The following is a 15,771-nucleotide window of genomic DNA, read 5'->3' on the forward strand; positions in this document are numbered from 1 at the left end:
TTACGCATATAATTATTGCGGAAGTCTAGTAATCCTAGATTATTTTGCAAAATACCTGAATTACGAATTTAATAAAAATTTAAAAAACGACATTATTTTTGTATTTCAAAGAAAGTTTAATGCGTATATTGAGAAACAAGAAAAGTTTAGTTTACAAAGTATTCCACAAGAAAAAGTCATCTTTGTTCCTGGTGCTTCACTTTTTTATTGCCCATCAAACACATTTTTCTTGTCCTGTATTTTTTTAACAAAACAGATTAAATTTATTTTATCATTTTTGATCAACAATTTCGAAACACTATTTAGATATCCGTACTCTTGCAGGAAATCATTTGGAGAAAAATATCTCGAAAACGATTAGATACCTTTTTTGCAAATTAGTTAATCTGTCGCATCCCTTAACACCTTCTCTAGGCATCAAATAGGTTTAACATCAAGCAACTTTAAGGTTATGTAGGTATGTATAACTATTACTAATGGTTTTTGAAAACCGTGGTCATTATTGGATTATTCAAATTCGGTTAAATCATCATGTGTTGGCTTTAGGAGTACCTGGAAGAATTTGTACAAGCAGATATTCTTTTTAATTTTTAGAAGAATAAATTAAATTATTGAATCAGTTTTTTTTTAGATTCTATTTTTCCTGGTTTGTAAATCTTTTTAAAATGCTTTTTTTTCGTTATTTTGACTGTTGCTTTCATAGTACAATGTAGACCCTTTAACATAATACATATTTTTAATGAATGACAATCTGACAAGAGAAACAAAATGAAAAATATATATATAAATAATAATAAAATAAGCATTTTAAAAGGAAATATAAAAGTTTTGCTCAACTCTAAACAAGCGAGACGTAAGTGATTAGTTTATGAAAGATGTATGTTAAGTTTAATGTGTGTAACATCGATCTAAAACATCGCTTAGATTAAAGATCTGGTGATGATATCTATGCGACAGATTGTTGATGGTGCTCATTTATATGAAGATAAAAATAGCTGGTTCTAAACAAAAAAATATTTTCTTAGAATAGTCGCCACCTTAATATTGATGTTTATTGAAATCCATACATTGATTAATGACCATAGCATAATATGTATCGCTAAAGATTAATTGAAATTCCTTTATAATTGCAAAGAGAGAAAAGTTTTATTTTCTATAGGGGTCATAGAAAAAACAGATTACTGTATTTTCTTAAAATACCTACCATACTACCAAATATATTAATTTCTATCATAACAATTAGGAAAATTAGTTGCAACATGACAGTAACCTCTTTTTAACAAGTTAATTCTAAGCATTTTTTGTTAAATTTTGTTAGATATAACAATGTTAGGAACAATGAGTTAGGATCGTTTTAGTTTGAAATAAGATTCCAAAATTCCACACTAAAACGATTAACACTTGAACTGAAACTATTGTGTGTGTATGAATAACTAATCAAGAAAATTCACATAATTTTATTAGCCAAACATATTACGTCCATCGTGGACTTCGTAGTTAATTAACGGTTATTAATTTTTATTAGCAAATAAAAAAAATCAAATGACGACTTTATTAGAAAGTTGTTATTAAAAAATTAGCATAACTAATCGACTAATAGTTTGCTAATCTTCTTTAATTTAAGCATGCAAAAAATATCATCGGCTCATGCATAAATATATTTATTTTACGTTATTACCATTCAGTGTTTTTATGTCTAAAGTATTTTATGTTAATTAAATGTAACTATTCATTTTAGATAATGTAGATAGAACTGTTTTTAATTTTTTTATAAGTAGTTGTAAATACGTCTTTTAGTAGGTTTACGACTGGTATTTGGTATATGATATAAAATTTAATTGAAATGTAAAAATTGTTATCATGTAATTATTAACTATTTATAGTGTTTGTTAAAGTCTATTTTATATCGATATATTGGCGCTAAGGTTGTTCTTTTTCTAAGGTTGAGAGTACTTAGTGTTAAGAAAAAAAAAAAACTCAACTTAAACAACTCAGAAAGACAATATTTAATATAATTTATATTTCACCTACACATTATGAATAAATAATACCTTTATCATAACGCCAGCTTATAACGCCCTGAAATCTTATTTAATATTAGCAATGGAATTTTGTATCTTCCATGCCATAAAAAACTATATTATTCCCTATCCTAGGATGCTCTTGACTTTTTAGGTAATAAACTTTCGTTAGCTTTTGCTGCATTTCCTTTAAAATTTTCTAAAATTTCGTCCAGCTTTTGCCATGTTCACTGACTGACAGGACTATCAAAGTCCCACCATTCAGGTAAAATAAACAGTAAACAACTTATGTTCTCTTAAGTCACCAGCTGATGTAGTATTTTACATGAGCAAGTTAATTAATTAATCATTAACATACATTTATACAATAACCAACTAAACTTGTTATAAAAGCGCACTTTCTTGTATTTACAACACAAGAACTTTCTTCAAGTGCGCTTTTATAACGCATATATACTATACATATTATACAATATAGCCTACGTTAGGTACGTCACTTCTAAAATTAACAACAACACTAAAACATAATTTCACAGAGAAACGTTTAGGATGTTCTGTATGGTAGGTCATAGAAATTTATTCAACTATATTCATATACATATTTACCATAATACTTATAAACTCTAATACACGTTGTCTGTTGTAATGCACTGTAAAAGCTATTTAAAGATGCTCCTCGCGTAATATACAGGAACTCGTCGATTTCCGGTCAGTGAAGCTTTTAAGAACAAAACACATTCAGAATAAAAATAACTGCCAGAACTACAAAAGTATAATTATCGAATAAACTGTTGAAAATTGTTTTAGTTCTGAGCTAATTAAAATCTCACACCCACGATTCACTGTGATGGAAGTCGTACGACACTAAATCGGGAGGATCGGATGGCCCGGCCATAAAACATACTCGGTGAGTCAAGCGAACCTACAAAGAAGAGAATTAAGTTAAGTAGTGTTTACTATTAAGATTTTCCGATGGGGCTAACAGCAAACTATATACTTTATGTTTATGGCTTGTTTACATTGGACAAGACTGTGTAGTCTGGCAATTAAAAATTAAAATATAAACTTTATGAACAAACCGGTCGCCTTTAAAACTATACAGCCCACGGCTCATCTCGAGCTTTGTTTTTCCGATAAATTCAATCGTAAATCGCAGCTACGCCTTAAGACACTGAATTCAGTGGCGTAGGTTGTATGAAGTATTAGTCCATTATCTTAAACCGTTTTCCTGTTGCACTTAAATATTGAACAATAATTGCAAAACTGCTTTTATGTTTGTTTGGTTTACACTCTGGAATAAAAAATTATTAATTAAGTTTTTTATATTAATATACGCAGTTTTCATTGTATAATATGGATATGATATGGTATATAATATAGTATAAAAGAAAATAAATGTAGAAAATGGTGAGGTTTTGTTTTTTGTTTATCAATCCCAATCCTCTGACCGGTTTCGCCGTATTACGGCTCATCAGAGAGGCTATAGGGCTTGATAAGAGGGCTCATAGAGTTGAGTACAGATGTCACCAGATGTTGCACACAACTAAAATAAATGTAACTGCTCAGAATGCTATACATATTGATAAATGTAATTTCGACTTAGTTTTAGTTATATTCTATAAGGTTTTGTCAAGTACTTTCTAAACTGGTGTGTTTTTATGACCGATTTAATAGTTTCAAGTTTTTTATGTTTGAAAATTTGAACACACTGTATTGGATATTATTTTATTAATATCTATACAGGGTGTCCCACGACGAAAGACATCGATTGATATTGGAAAAAGTATAAATAGGAGAGTTTTGAAAATTTGGCAGGATACTCATGTGGGCATGCCCAATCTAACTAAAATATTTTCAAGATGGTTTTCACTTCCGTTTATACCGGAAGTATATCACAACTTTCTTATTTTAAATAGAACACCCTATATATTATTACATATTTGGATTCCTCACAAAATTCTCACCAACTTTTGTGTACAATGCCCTATGCCTATCTCTAGCCGTTTTCGAAATATTTGATGTTTTTCCAAAAAAGTGACAGTTGCAACGCTCACCATATTTTTGTACTCTGTCAAAACCGTATTTCATTTTGCAATGAAACTTTGAGTTATTGTAAATAAAGGATCGTTTTATTAAACTGAGGGTGCGTAATGACATCATTTGAATACAGGGTCGTCAAAAAAAAATCATAAACTTGCCACTAAAAAAAAATGAAAAATTTCAAGTTTTTTAAATAGAAACCCATATTTTTTATGACGGAATCATTTTGAGCATTAAAAATTACAATACGTTTCAATTTACTTGCCTATACCTAAATCCAACCCATTTCGTTTTATTTGGGAATAAACATGTTTTTATTAGGCTGCATGGTTGGGATTAGCTGGTACTCTAGTTGGTCAGGCTTTTGACACACGGTGATATTGGAAACCTGCAGAATATGTTAAGAACACTAGTTTTGAGTGTTTTGACAACTGCAAATACGCCGTCGCGGTTACGTTATTCAAACCAAGATTACTTAAATCTGTTTATTATTTACGGAGAATGTGATAAAGTTGTGAGTAGAACATGTGAGGTATTTGCCGCTCGTTATCCAGAAAAACCAAAACCATCACCAAAAGCTGTCAAGCAAATAATTGAAAATTTTAAGAATACGGGATCTGTGAAGAGAAAAGCTATTAAAACAAAACCAATCCTTAATAATACAAATGTAGAAATTGCAATTTTGGGCTATTTTGTTGCAAATCCAACTTCGTCAATAAGACAAGTTTCCGTAGAATCAGGCATATCCTAAAGCTCAATTCAAAGGATCCTGAAGAAACATAAATTTCACTCTTTTTCATTTAAATTAGTGCAACACTTAAAAGAGGTTGACTTTCCGAAGAGAGTGGTTTTTAGTGAGTTTTTGCTGACTAGTCACTATGGAAAAGAATTGTTTTTGAATAATATTATTTAGAGCGACGAGGCCAAATTCACTAAAAATGGAATGTTCAATAGACATAAATCACACTACTGGTGTGACATAAATCCACACGTAATTAGAGAGAGAAATTTTCAAGAAATCTGGAGTTTTAATAATAAAAAATGTTTATTCTCAAATAAAACGAAATGGGTTGGATTTAGGTATAGGCAAGTAAATTGAAACGTATAGTAATTTTTAATGCTCAAAATGATTCCGTCATAAAAAAAGTGGGTTTCTATTTAAAAAACTTGAAAATTTTCATTTCTTTTAGTGGCAGGTTTATGATTTTTTTTTGACGACCCTGTATACAAATGAGTCATTATGCACCCTCAGTTTAATAAAACGATCCTTTATTTACAATAACCCAAAGTTTCATTGCAAAATGAAATACGGTTTTGACAGAGTACAAAAATATGTTGAGGGTTGCAACTGTCACTTTTTTGGAAAAACATCAAATATTTTGAAAACGGCTAGAGATAGGCATAGGGCATTGTACACAAAAGTTGGTCAGAATTTTGTGAGGAATCCAAATATGTAATAATATATAGGGTTTTTTTATTTAAAATAAGAAAGTTGTGATCGACATCAGTATCCTGCCAAATTTTCAAAACTCTCCTATTTATACTTTTTCCAATATCCATCGATGTCTTTCGTCGTGGGACACCCTGTATTTCAGTTTGATGTCCCCTGGGATGTCCCATCTCTTATGTTCAGTGTTTCTTCTGGTCACCTGGGATTATGTCTATACTGCAACCGTCAATTCATGATGATTTTTGACATGTTTATTGTTTATGTTGACATGAATTTTGTGACGTCATCCCAATTTACTTTGATTTTCTTTATAGACTGCAAATGACACTGCAATATTTAGAACAGAAATCTAACCTGAAGTAAATATATTCGTCGAGTAAATTCCTGCTCCAGATGTTCATAATTTGCGTTTATTTTTATTCACGTTTCGCCAATCACCTCTGATGAAAATTAGGCAAATTCTGTTGATACTTAGCCAACTAATTTAAGAATATAACGATTTTAATTCGATTCTTAAATAAACCAATTTGAATCATTACAAGATGGTAGTAAAACGATTTGATTCCATTATGGCTCGGCATGCAAAAACAATTTGATTGAAAACCTCTCATCCAATAATGGTCATTAGTATAATTAGGATCAGTATCAATAAATGTTAAACGTGAGGTCATCGAGTTCAATTTCAATTTACGATCTATAAATAAGCTCAGAAAACTCGTAACCAAAGTCCATCATCCACTTTTGTTGTTGGCTGCCAGTATACTGACAACAATCAGACACGCCATGAAATAAACATTTCAATGAGCACTGTTTATGGTCTTGTAACCGATAATGTTTTAATAAACCAAAACAAACAAGAAGTGTATAATTTATGCTGGGCTCGCCCTGGTTCGACGTGCAGTAAATTTGGAACGCAGTGGGATCGCCATTGGAGTTATGACTTTTATTGTCAAAATAATTAATTGTCAACACTTATTTTGGGCTCTGGGAGACTGGACAACACTTTTTTAGCTCCTTGACCCTAAAAGACACGGACGGGAAAAAATATAATTTTATATTCAACTTTATTACCTACTGCTGCAAATATTTTTATATCTGATGAAGACATCAAGACAAGGCTCTGGTTTTTAATGTTGATGATGCAGGTTTGGATATAAATAAAATTTCATTGCATTTTATTTAATAACAGAGAATCACATCATTGGCTTGAAATATTCAAATTTTTTGTTGATGTGCATTTTGAAAATCATTTTTTTGACATAGAAAAATTAAAAACTATAAATGCGCCTGACCTTACAAAAGACAGTTTTGCAATGAAGACATTATTAAGGCACTTTTTACGTAGAATCAGAAGACGTTTTCAGAAAAAATGTATTAGCAATCATCATTTATTTTCGAGATATGTCTAATTTTTTTGCATTCTCTGAAAGAGCTTAAAATTTCCTTTTTAAAGATTTATAACAAATCCATTAATAGATTTCTAAAAAATTGAGTTTTCTTATATTATAAAGCAATTGTTGAAAAGTTTCCTAATTAAAACCAAAAGGCAAACGTTTTGGTAACTGTCAAAGTTAAAAAAGCAAGTTTGTTTTATTACCATTAATTTATCATGAAATTTAACTACTACAAGATTAAATAAATTTGGTTAAAAACACAAAATTTTGCACGTTTTTGGCACCTTCAGAATACATTTATTCCAAAAATAGTTTCCATTGAAACCGTGAAATCATGATCAATATAGAAATTATCCTAAGAAATTTATCCGGAGTTGTAAGTACCGGTTCTTAATTGTATTTACCCTCATGTTTCTCATTTTTTTCATTATTTTTATCTCGCTTTTCCAGAACTGCGAGTTTAATTAATTTCTTCACTATCCAATTTAAAACGTATAAAACTGCTCTTAAATTATTACCTTATCTATTAAGTTTTACTTTGTACTCAAATTGACCATTTTCCTAATTTAGTAACAAATCTTTTTTGACAAATTGACATTTTTACAAAAATTACTCATTAGAACCTAATCAATATTCACATTTCAGAACCCTATTGCCAAATGAACCATTTTTCCTAATTTAACACCCAATTATAGCAATGTTGCCATACTGATTATTTTTCTAATTTAGCACCAAATTGTTGCAAAATTGCCATATGCAAACTTTAATTTAATTTTATTTTTTTAGTAATCAGTATATACTCGTACGTTTTACCGTACCATTTTTATACCATTTTTATAATTTACTACCCAAATTATTGCAAACATTTTTGAAAAACTACTCATAAATGAACAATGTTGACATTTAGTACAGTCCATTCACAATCTCTTTTTGCATTTACCGTATCTATGGAGTTTTCCATCTATAATGACAAGAAATCCACACCACACAAATCGTATACGAACTCTAGTGTAACTTCCTATAAAATGTACGTTTGTCTACTTTGGAAATAGGTACCTACCTACATTATAATACAGGGTGTTTCATAATATGTATATGCGTATAAAAAAAGTTTTTGTTAACTTACCCTCTAAAATGGTGAATTTTAGACATACTGACAGAAATGACAAAAAACATACAAGTTATACAATACTGATTGTTGTTTGTTTTTCAGTTATTATTAATGGTAGAGTCTGTTGTTTCGGTTTTATTTTATCCTTAATAACAATTTTACGTTTGATCTTCTTGCTATCTCGGTTATTCACAGCAATTGAAAAAAGCGAAAAGGTGTTCTAAATAAAGTACATAATAAAGCCAATTTTCTTGTTATTGAAACAAAATTTTTATTGTAATTTTGGCAAATTTGATAGTAGATTTTATTGGCAAATTTGAAAGTATCATTTTTTGCTTCCGATGAAATGGCTAAACATTGTGTTGGTTAATTGAAAAAAATGCAATTTTTCAAGTTTTCGAACATTTTTCATTTTAACCCCCTAGCTGTGGATTTAGAAAGCTGGAACTTATTTCCAGCATTTTCTCGTGGCCACATTTACTATACAAGTTTTCGAGAAACAGCCGCGTGCACGGCTTATTGAATCACCCTGTGCAGCTCAATTACATTTATTCAATTGCGCGGTCGACAAATGCGCATTCAAAAGTGGTGTACTATTATGGCGACTTCCGCCACCCGTCCGGATTATTGTTACCTCATGATACTTGTTCTTATTACTCAATGATCTATACTGTTCTTCAATTTTTCCTATTAAAGTCTATTAACCTGAGTTGTAAACAATTAACATGTATTGATTTATGAACACTAACTACTTTATTAGTAAAACTGGCTTTATTTTTCAATGATTAAACACTCTGTATATTAATTGTAAGCTTTTTTTACAATTCAAAAATAGAATTTAATGTTGCATTTTTTATCCCATGTAGACATAAGTAGATTACACCTGGATTTTCATTTCATGACAAAACATAGATCGTGGAGATTAAACACTCTTGGTCGGTCTCAATTAAATTCAGTGGCGTAAGCTGCTGTTGTATCTACTAAGCCCATTGTTAATACCAGAATATAAGGTAATTTGAAGATGTCTAGTTGTAATGGCTTGCCGTTTTATACTTGAATAACTAACATAGTAAGTAGCTGAAAAAAATGTTGTTAAGCAATGTAAGGCTACTGTGTAAATGTAAGATTGATAGTCAAGGTTTGTAAATATATTGTAGAGTTTCATAAAAAATACAATACGAAGAGTATAAAAAAAGAAAGTTATCACGGCCACGCGCAAAGTAGTAGGTCTAAACAAATTTAGACAATATTTCCAGAGTCACCAAGCTCCTGATCTCTCTCTTGAAAAACAAGAAAAAGAATAAATAAACTTTTCATGATCGTAGCTCCTGCAATAATAAAAATATGGAAATTTGTGAGATATACTCTTTTGTGGATTTCACCATCAACAGAATTAAAACAAATGACCAATAATTTTGAGAGATCATAACGCCTTTTATATTATATTACTCGATAATTTGCTTCTACTCAAAATTTCACACAGTTTCTGAGAAAATTAATACAAAATAATAATAAAAAAGGCAAAATAAATTTGAGTAGCATTACTAGTATTAAAATAGTTTTGACAAACATGTTATATTATTTGTATAATACATACAACATATATGCGGAAAATCAATAAAAATTAAATGACGTAACAATGTAATACCTGGTAATGAATGTTGTAAATATGACCCGGTTTTTTATTTTAGTATTGAACAGTATAAATTAATTTGTTAATATAGTGATTTTTGTTCTTTCACAATTGTTTTTTTTTTATTTTTTACCCATTAGCAGTAGTTTCTTTCTGATACCTAGCAATATAAAGATAAATAGTTATTTTTTCTAGGTTGTACTTTGTTTGATTACATTTTAACCAATGTTTGCGTTTACTTATATTGCAGCAGCAATTAAGTATTATTAAAATGATTATGTATGGTTTTCAAAAGTGTTGTTTTTCACAGTTTCTTATTTAATAACAATGATAAATGTTATTGAATGCTTTATACTGTTCGTAACGGAGTGTCTATAAACACCAATCTATTACGGTTAATAGAAGGATTATTGGTTAATGCTGTAGTATAGAAACTATAATACAAACATTTAGCAACCCAATAAAGGCGGTAGATCAAACGTTTATATTGTTGCAATAATTAATGATTCCATATTTGAAAAACCGGTGTCTAATAACATAAATTAATTATATTGGACAGAGATAAAGTGATGTTATTTTGTAGCTGTTTGGGGGTTTTGAAATTGTGCTTTCAAACAATTGCTATTATCAAAGGTTATTAAAGATAAGTGTATGGGTATTTACATTGGAAAAGCTTCTTTGATTTACTGTTATTTAAAAACAAAATGATTGCTGCGAATAAAATTATTTTATTCAAGATAAGAAGGTCATTCAACAATGGTAATAGATTTGGAAAACATATTTGTTTTTTTAAGACACTAAGTGGCACACCATGAAAGCCATGAGTTGTGTCCATCAAATCAGCTAATGAAATGTTATGGATCGAAAAGTTGAGTTTAACAATGTGATTTCTCTGCAAAAATACTTCAAACTTGGTTTTATAAAAGTAACTGGTTTTTCTTCAAAATAAGTTTGTTTCTTTAATTCTTAATTGATCCTCAAATAACCTTATATTGGGATTATACTTCACTAGAGATTAAACTACTTTAGGTCTGTAAGAAATGGCATAAGCTTAACATAACTTAGCTTAATGTATCAGTATATTATGAGTAACTACTCGTAATACAAGTGCAACTGAGCATAATCTTTTGCAAACTGGCTTTTAAACTACTAAATATGACTACCTACGCAAAAAAATTAAACAGGTAACAGAAACCAGCTTGAACTTTATATTCTTTTCGTATTCTGATTTCTTAAACCCCATTTAATTATGTGCAATACACTTTTCGCCATCAAAATCATTTATACAATATAGAATATTTGATATAAAGCATCTAAAAAGTTTATTGCTGACCAAAATAATATTATTTGGTTACGCTTTTTCAAAGTCGCGCGTGATATTTTAGACTAACGGATTTAATGGAACACTAGCTGTGCTAAACTCTAATATGCTACACTAAACCCTTGTAGTAAGTAATTCATTCTTCCTATCTCAACATCAACGAGAAAAAACTGCAGCTTCTGTGTGATTTACAGTATCGAGTATCATTCACCGAAACTCATCAAATACCTCGATGTCGGTTCTCTTTCATCTCGATTTCAAAAGATTATCGTCCTCTCAAAGTGGCAAAGCCAAAGCAAATAAATCTATGGCTCCAGTTGTTTAGGTTAGAGTTAATTTGTATCTCTTAGGAGTCCCCTTAGGAGCATCCGTTTTTTAAATTTGTCAAAGGCTTCTAATAGTGTTGTTTATTGTTCCTCGGCAGCTTTATATTCTCTGAAGTAATTTTATGGCGTTTGGATATGTTACCGCTGTCGGCGCTTTTGCTTTATAGTTCACTTTTGAAGACTACCAAATGTACGGCTTTTTTGGTAAATTATTGATTCAGGCTTCTTTTTTTGCAGGTTTCCTTGGTGCAGATAGCAGCCAACTTAAATTTAAGGAACCAGACTGTGACTCAAGTACAAAAATACTGCTCACACCACTTGGTAAGTAGATACCAGGACATCAACAAGATTTAGAAAAATAAAAAACTTTTCTTTCATGTGTCAGTGCGTATAGATAAAAAAATACTCGTATTAAAAGAAGCGCCAGAGCCAATAAATTAAACACTTAAAGCTATCATACTTAAAACGCTTGGGCCTGAAAACGAACCAGATTTAGATACGACTGACGAAAACAATTTGCCAGATGGGTCGCCGACGTCGGGCTTTTGACAAATTGTCGTTTTTGAAGTTAAGTGGAACAAAGCAAAGGACACATTAAACAAAATTAGTTTGGCATCGATAAGGGCACTTTATTTTCATTAATATTTTGCATATGTTTTTGGCTTCCGCGTAGTTCACTAAAGAAAACGTTGGTGCTTTGTGGGTCTAAAGTGGAAACAACAACCAGCAGCTATATTTTTAGATATTATTATATATTTATTTTTCAAATTTTTATCTTTGTTGTAAGTTCATACTTTTTATAGTATTCACAAGTAAAAGATAAATAAAAGAAATCAGGTCAGAGTACCTACTATAAAAAAGTAGAAGTAAATGTATAAGAAAAGAATAGTAAACGGAGAAGTATAGGAAATAAAGTGTTCTTTATTTTGAATATTATTTTTATTAATGCTGATTTGTTTTTTATGTATTTTAGTGTTTTAATTTACCAGAAAAACGAAATAAATTCTAGCACTATTTGTAGTACTTCCTTGATATACATATTAGCGTTTAAATTTAAGTAATTGTTTTCTACATGGTAAATATTAATTATTGTTCACCTATTTTGCTCACAACTCAGCATTTGTTTGTATTCACTTTTCGTATCACTCTGAACAAATTCTAAATTTTTTCTTAGCATTCCTGAATGGGTCTGTTGCCCATCCTGGCTCTACAAAGTGCGTTTAGGACAGCCTGACTGTCGGAGTAGATCTCCATCACTCCCTATCCCAACTTTCCCTGGCTGGAATTTCTACCTTAAACTTTCTTTCCATATTCATCCTTTGTCTCAGGGTTTTCAACCATGAATATTTTCCGAAAAATATATATACAAATATTTTTGGAAAATCAAGTCAAAATAACGATTGACGCTTGTTCTTAAAATCAATTTTCACGTCCAGTTCGTCCATTAGGTCTAGTCCCAAAATGAATGTGTCGACGATATCAGCTACAAGAACTTTGGCTTGATGTTTAAAACTACCAATTGTTATCTGTACAACTGCTTTGCCATGTACAACTATTCGATCGCCGTTCGCTGTCTCCAAAATAGGCGTTTGTCGAAGTTTCTGCATTGACGTAGATGTTATCAGGTCAAACCTCACAATGGATCTTGTTGCCCCAGTGTCAATGGTAAACTCACATTCTTTGTTGTTCAATAGTCCTTGAGCGATTAAACTACCATTACACCTCTTAATCATAGAAATCCTTAATTTGGGGGCTGAAGGGTTACTTGCCAGGGGTCGCCCCCTTACTCCGGCAACCTCGAGTTTTCCTGGTCCTGGGTACTTCGGTAATGTGAATTTGGTGAATGAGACCGCTGCCTGCAATTCCTACTGTAGTGTCCTTTGCGTCCACAGTTGTAACATTTTACATCTTCTCTAGATGGAGAGTGGCTTCTTCTGTTATTGTCTCCTTTTTGCAGAATTTGATCTAGCTTTCATGATGATCTAGCAAATTCATGGTTGAGTCTGTTTGGTCTTGGTCATCTGAAAATTTTACGTCCCGCACTCTTTCCTTTTTGTAAGAGATATTCTTTGCGGCTTCAAACTCTAAGCTGTAGACTACAGCATCAGTCTCATCTGTAGATCTGCTCCTCTGACACCATCGGTAAAATTTTGGACAGCGATCTGGTTCAGAAACTCTTCTGGTGCTTGTGGATAGGCCAGTCGGTTTAATCGCTCAATCTCAGCTCCAAATTCTTGCAGAGTCTCTGATACCCTTGGGCTCTACTCTTCAATTGGCTCTGGTATACCTGGGTCAAGTATTTATTCCCGTATCTTAGTTTCAGCGCGTTTGCAACGGAATAGTAATCTCCTTGTTTACACTCCGGGATGTTCTGGAGTATTTCAAGAGCTTTACCACGTAGTGCCAGAACCAACTCGGTGGCTTTTTGATTTTCGGTCCACCCATTAGCCACGGAGGCAGCCTCAAACTGCTTCCTGTACAACTCCCACGAAGTTTCCCCGTCAAACATTGGCACCTTACACTGTCGCATCCGGTCGAACTTTCGGGCAGTTTTCTATCGAAGATACCTCGACTAACTTCCTCGATTCCTCGCGAACACTCATGATTTCCTTCCGTAAAGTTGCAATCTCTTGTCCAAATTGAGTCTCCATTTGTCCAACTTTGTAATCCACCTCTTCCATTTCTCGTCTATCTTTTCCACTTTATCGTCTACCTTTGCCACTTTTTCGTCTACTTTTTGTACTTCATGGTCTACCTTTTCAAGTTGGTGGTTGATGTAAGCCTGCAGCTCTGCTCGGTTATTATCCAAAGCTTGAAGTATAGTTTGTTGTTCTTTCTGTCGGCGTTCCTCATCTTGTTGGTATCGTCTCTCTTGTTCCTCTTTTTCAAGTCAAACGAACAAAATAGTAAATGTGAAACACAAAGCTTACCTTTCTGATACTTGCGTCTGAAAATTATATACAAGCAGCCTGCATCAGTGCATCTATAAAAGACAAAAAAATGCATCAGATTTTCAACCAAAACTGCACTCTTCTCATTTTAATATTTAGAAAAACATTAAAAAGGTGAAATCTTGTACAAACCGGTAGGTAACATCTTCATTTAATGTGTTTGTATACCTGCTGTTTGGAAAGGTCCTTTTTTTGCTATGAGAAAGTGGCTACTAAAATCTGATAACTACATAAAATGCCATAAAAAAACATTCTTGTTGTTGATATATTATGACATAAACCAGTACTACCAAAGCACATTTTTACACGAACTTTTGATTGACTAATTTTTACCTTTTTCAGGAGGCGTTTTGGGATTGTCTCAATGCAACTATCAATGGTAAGTATGCGCTAAGTTAAAATAAAAATAATGCGACGTTATGTAAAATGTAGAGAAACATAGATGTTAAAGCAAACTGGTTTGCAAGCGAACAATCTAACGACATGATAACAAATAGAGAAGTTTTGCATGAAAATAAACTGAACCGCAAAACCCGTGTCCGGACATAAATTTACCACCCGCTTATCTCTTACAGGGCCGGTGTTAATCAGAAAAGAGGTAGAAAACGAAGTAGCCAATAACATGGAATGGTACCAATTAAAAGCAAGGTTGTTGGTCGTTTTAGTTCATTAAAGGGTACACTAAATCTTCCAGTGAACTCTTTTGATAAACATTTTGCATTAAACAAATCTGGGTGAATTTGTTTTGGTTTCATATGCGTAGAACGCATTGGATTGTTGAATTTACTGAAAAAAAAAACAAAGTAAACTAGGATGATGCCAGAAAACTCTAAATTTTGCTTGAGTTGATTTCAGGGTTTGTTACGTTGGTAACATTGTCTAATTGACAGATATTCTTGAAAATTCATTGCCACCAGGCATTTATTGGTGCGGAAATGCGAACAATGTATAAAATATTTCAATTTTTACAGCTTTGACGTCATTCTAGTTTACTTTGATTTTCCGTATATATTCAAATTTATACCTACGTATTCCAATGCTACATGAAGTCCCAATATGATGAATAAAGCATAGCATGGTTAGGTTAAACCGTGTTTGAATGGGCTACATGTAAACGCTTCTATTGTCTCAACTAATTTGAAATTTAAATCGTTTTTGAAAACAAACGTATCTTACGTGCGATAGAACTTGTTTTTTTTTTTGTGGCTTTGATAGTGGGTGGTTGATCATTATAAAGCATCTATTCCTACAAGTTTAACACAAATACAATTAGTAATAATAACAATGATAATTTATTCTATTAAAACTTAAGGTCAAGAGAATCACTAGATAAATTTCTGTTATCTACACTAATAAATTTTTGAAACTGTTTATATTTTTAAAATTAATTTTATGTTGATTCTCCGAAATATTGTTTTCTACTCATTATCGTAATGCAGTTGACCCTGATAACCAACAAAACAGGGCTGAAGAAATTTATGTCAATGTCCATTAATAAAGTTAATCAAAGGAATTTATAATTGT

At 31.5% G+C, this 15,771-nt stretch overlaps 1 protein-coding gene and 1 long non-coding RNA gene across 4 annotated transcripts in view; one reads left to right on the forward strand and one right to left on the reverse strand.

Moving 5' to 3' along the window:
* Reck (Reversion-inducing-cysteine-rich protein with kazal motifs) overlaps positions 1-15,771 on the forward strand; it is a 40,902-nt gene that overhangs the window by 14,536 nt on the left and 10,595 nt on the right. For all 3 annotated transcript variants that reach the window (XM_081995561.1, XM_081995562.1, XM_081995563.1), the window contains exons 3-4: positions 11,534-11,617; positions 14,590-14,626. In XM_081995561.1, coding sequence (XP_081851687.1) covers positions 11,534-11,617; positions 14,590-14,626 — 121 coding nt within the window. The remainder of the gene's footprint in view (positions 1-11,533; positions 11,618-14,589; positions 14,627-15,771) is intronic.
* LOC145740202 (uncharacterized) lies at positions 1,992-14,567 on the reverse strand. Its single transcript, XR_014181371.1, has 3 exons — positions 14,380-14,567; positions 14,227-14,279; positions 1,992-2,943 (listed from the first exon to the last, which is right to left on the reverse strand). It is a non-coding gene; the product is annotated as an uncharacterized LOC145740202 (long non-coding RNA).

This window comes from Ips typographus, linkage group LG1 (assembly GCF_016097725.1).
Source record: "Ips typographus isolate SLU linkage group LG1, UJ_Ityp_2.0, whole genome shotgun sequence".
NCBI lineage: Eukaryota > Metazoa > Arthropoda > Insecta > Coleoptera > Curculionidae > Ips > Ips typographus.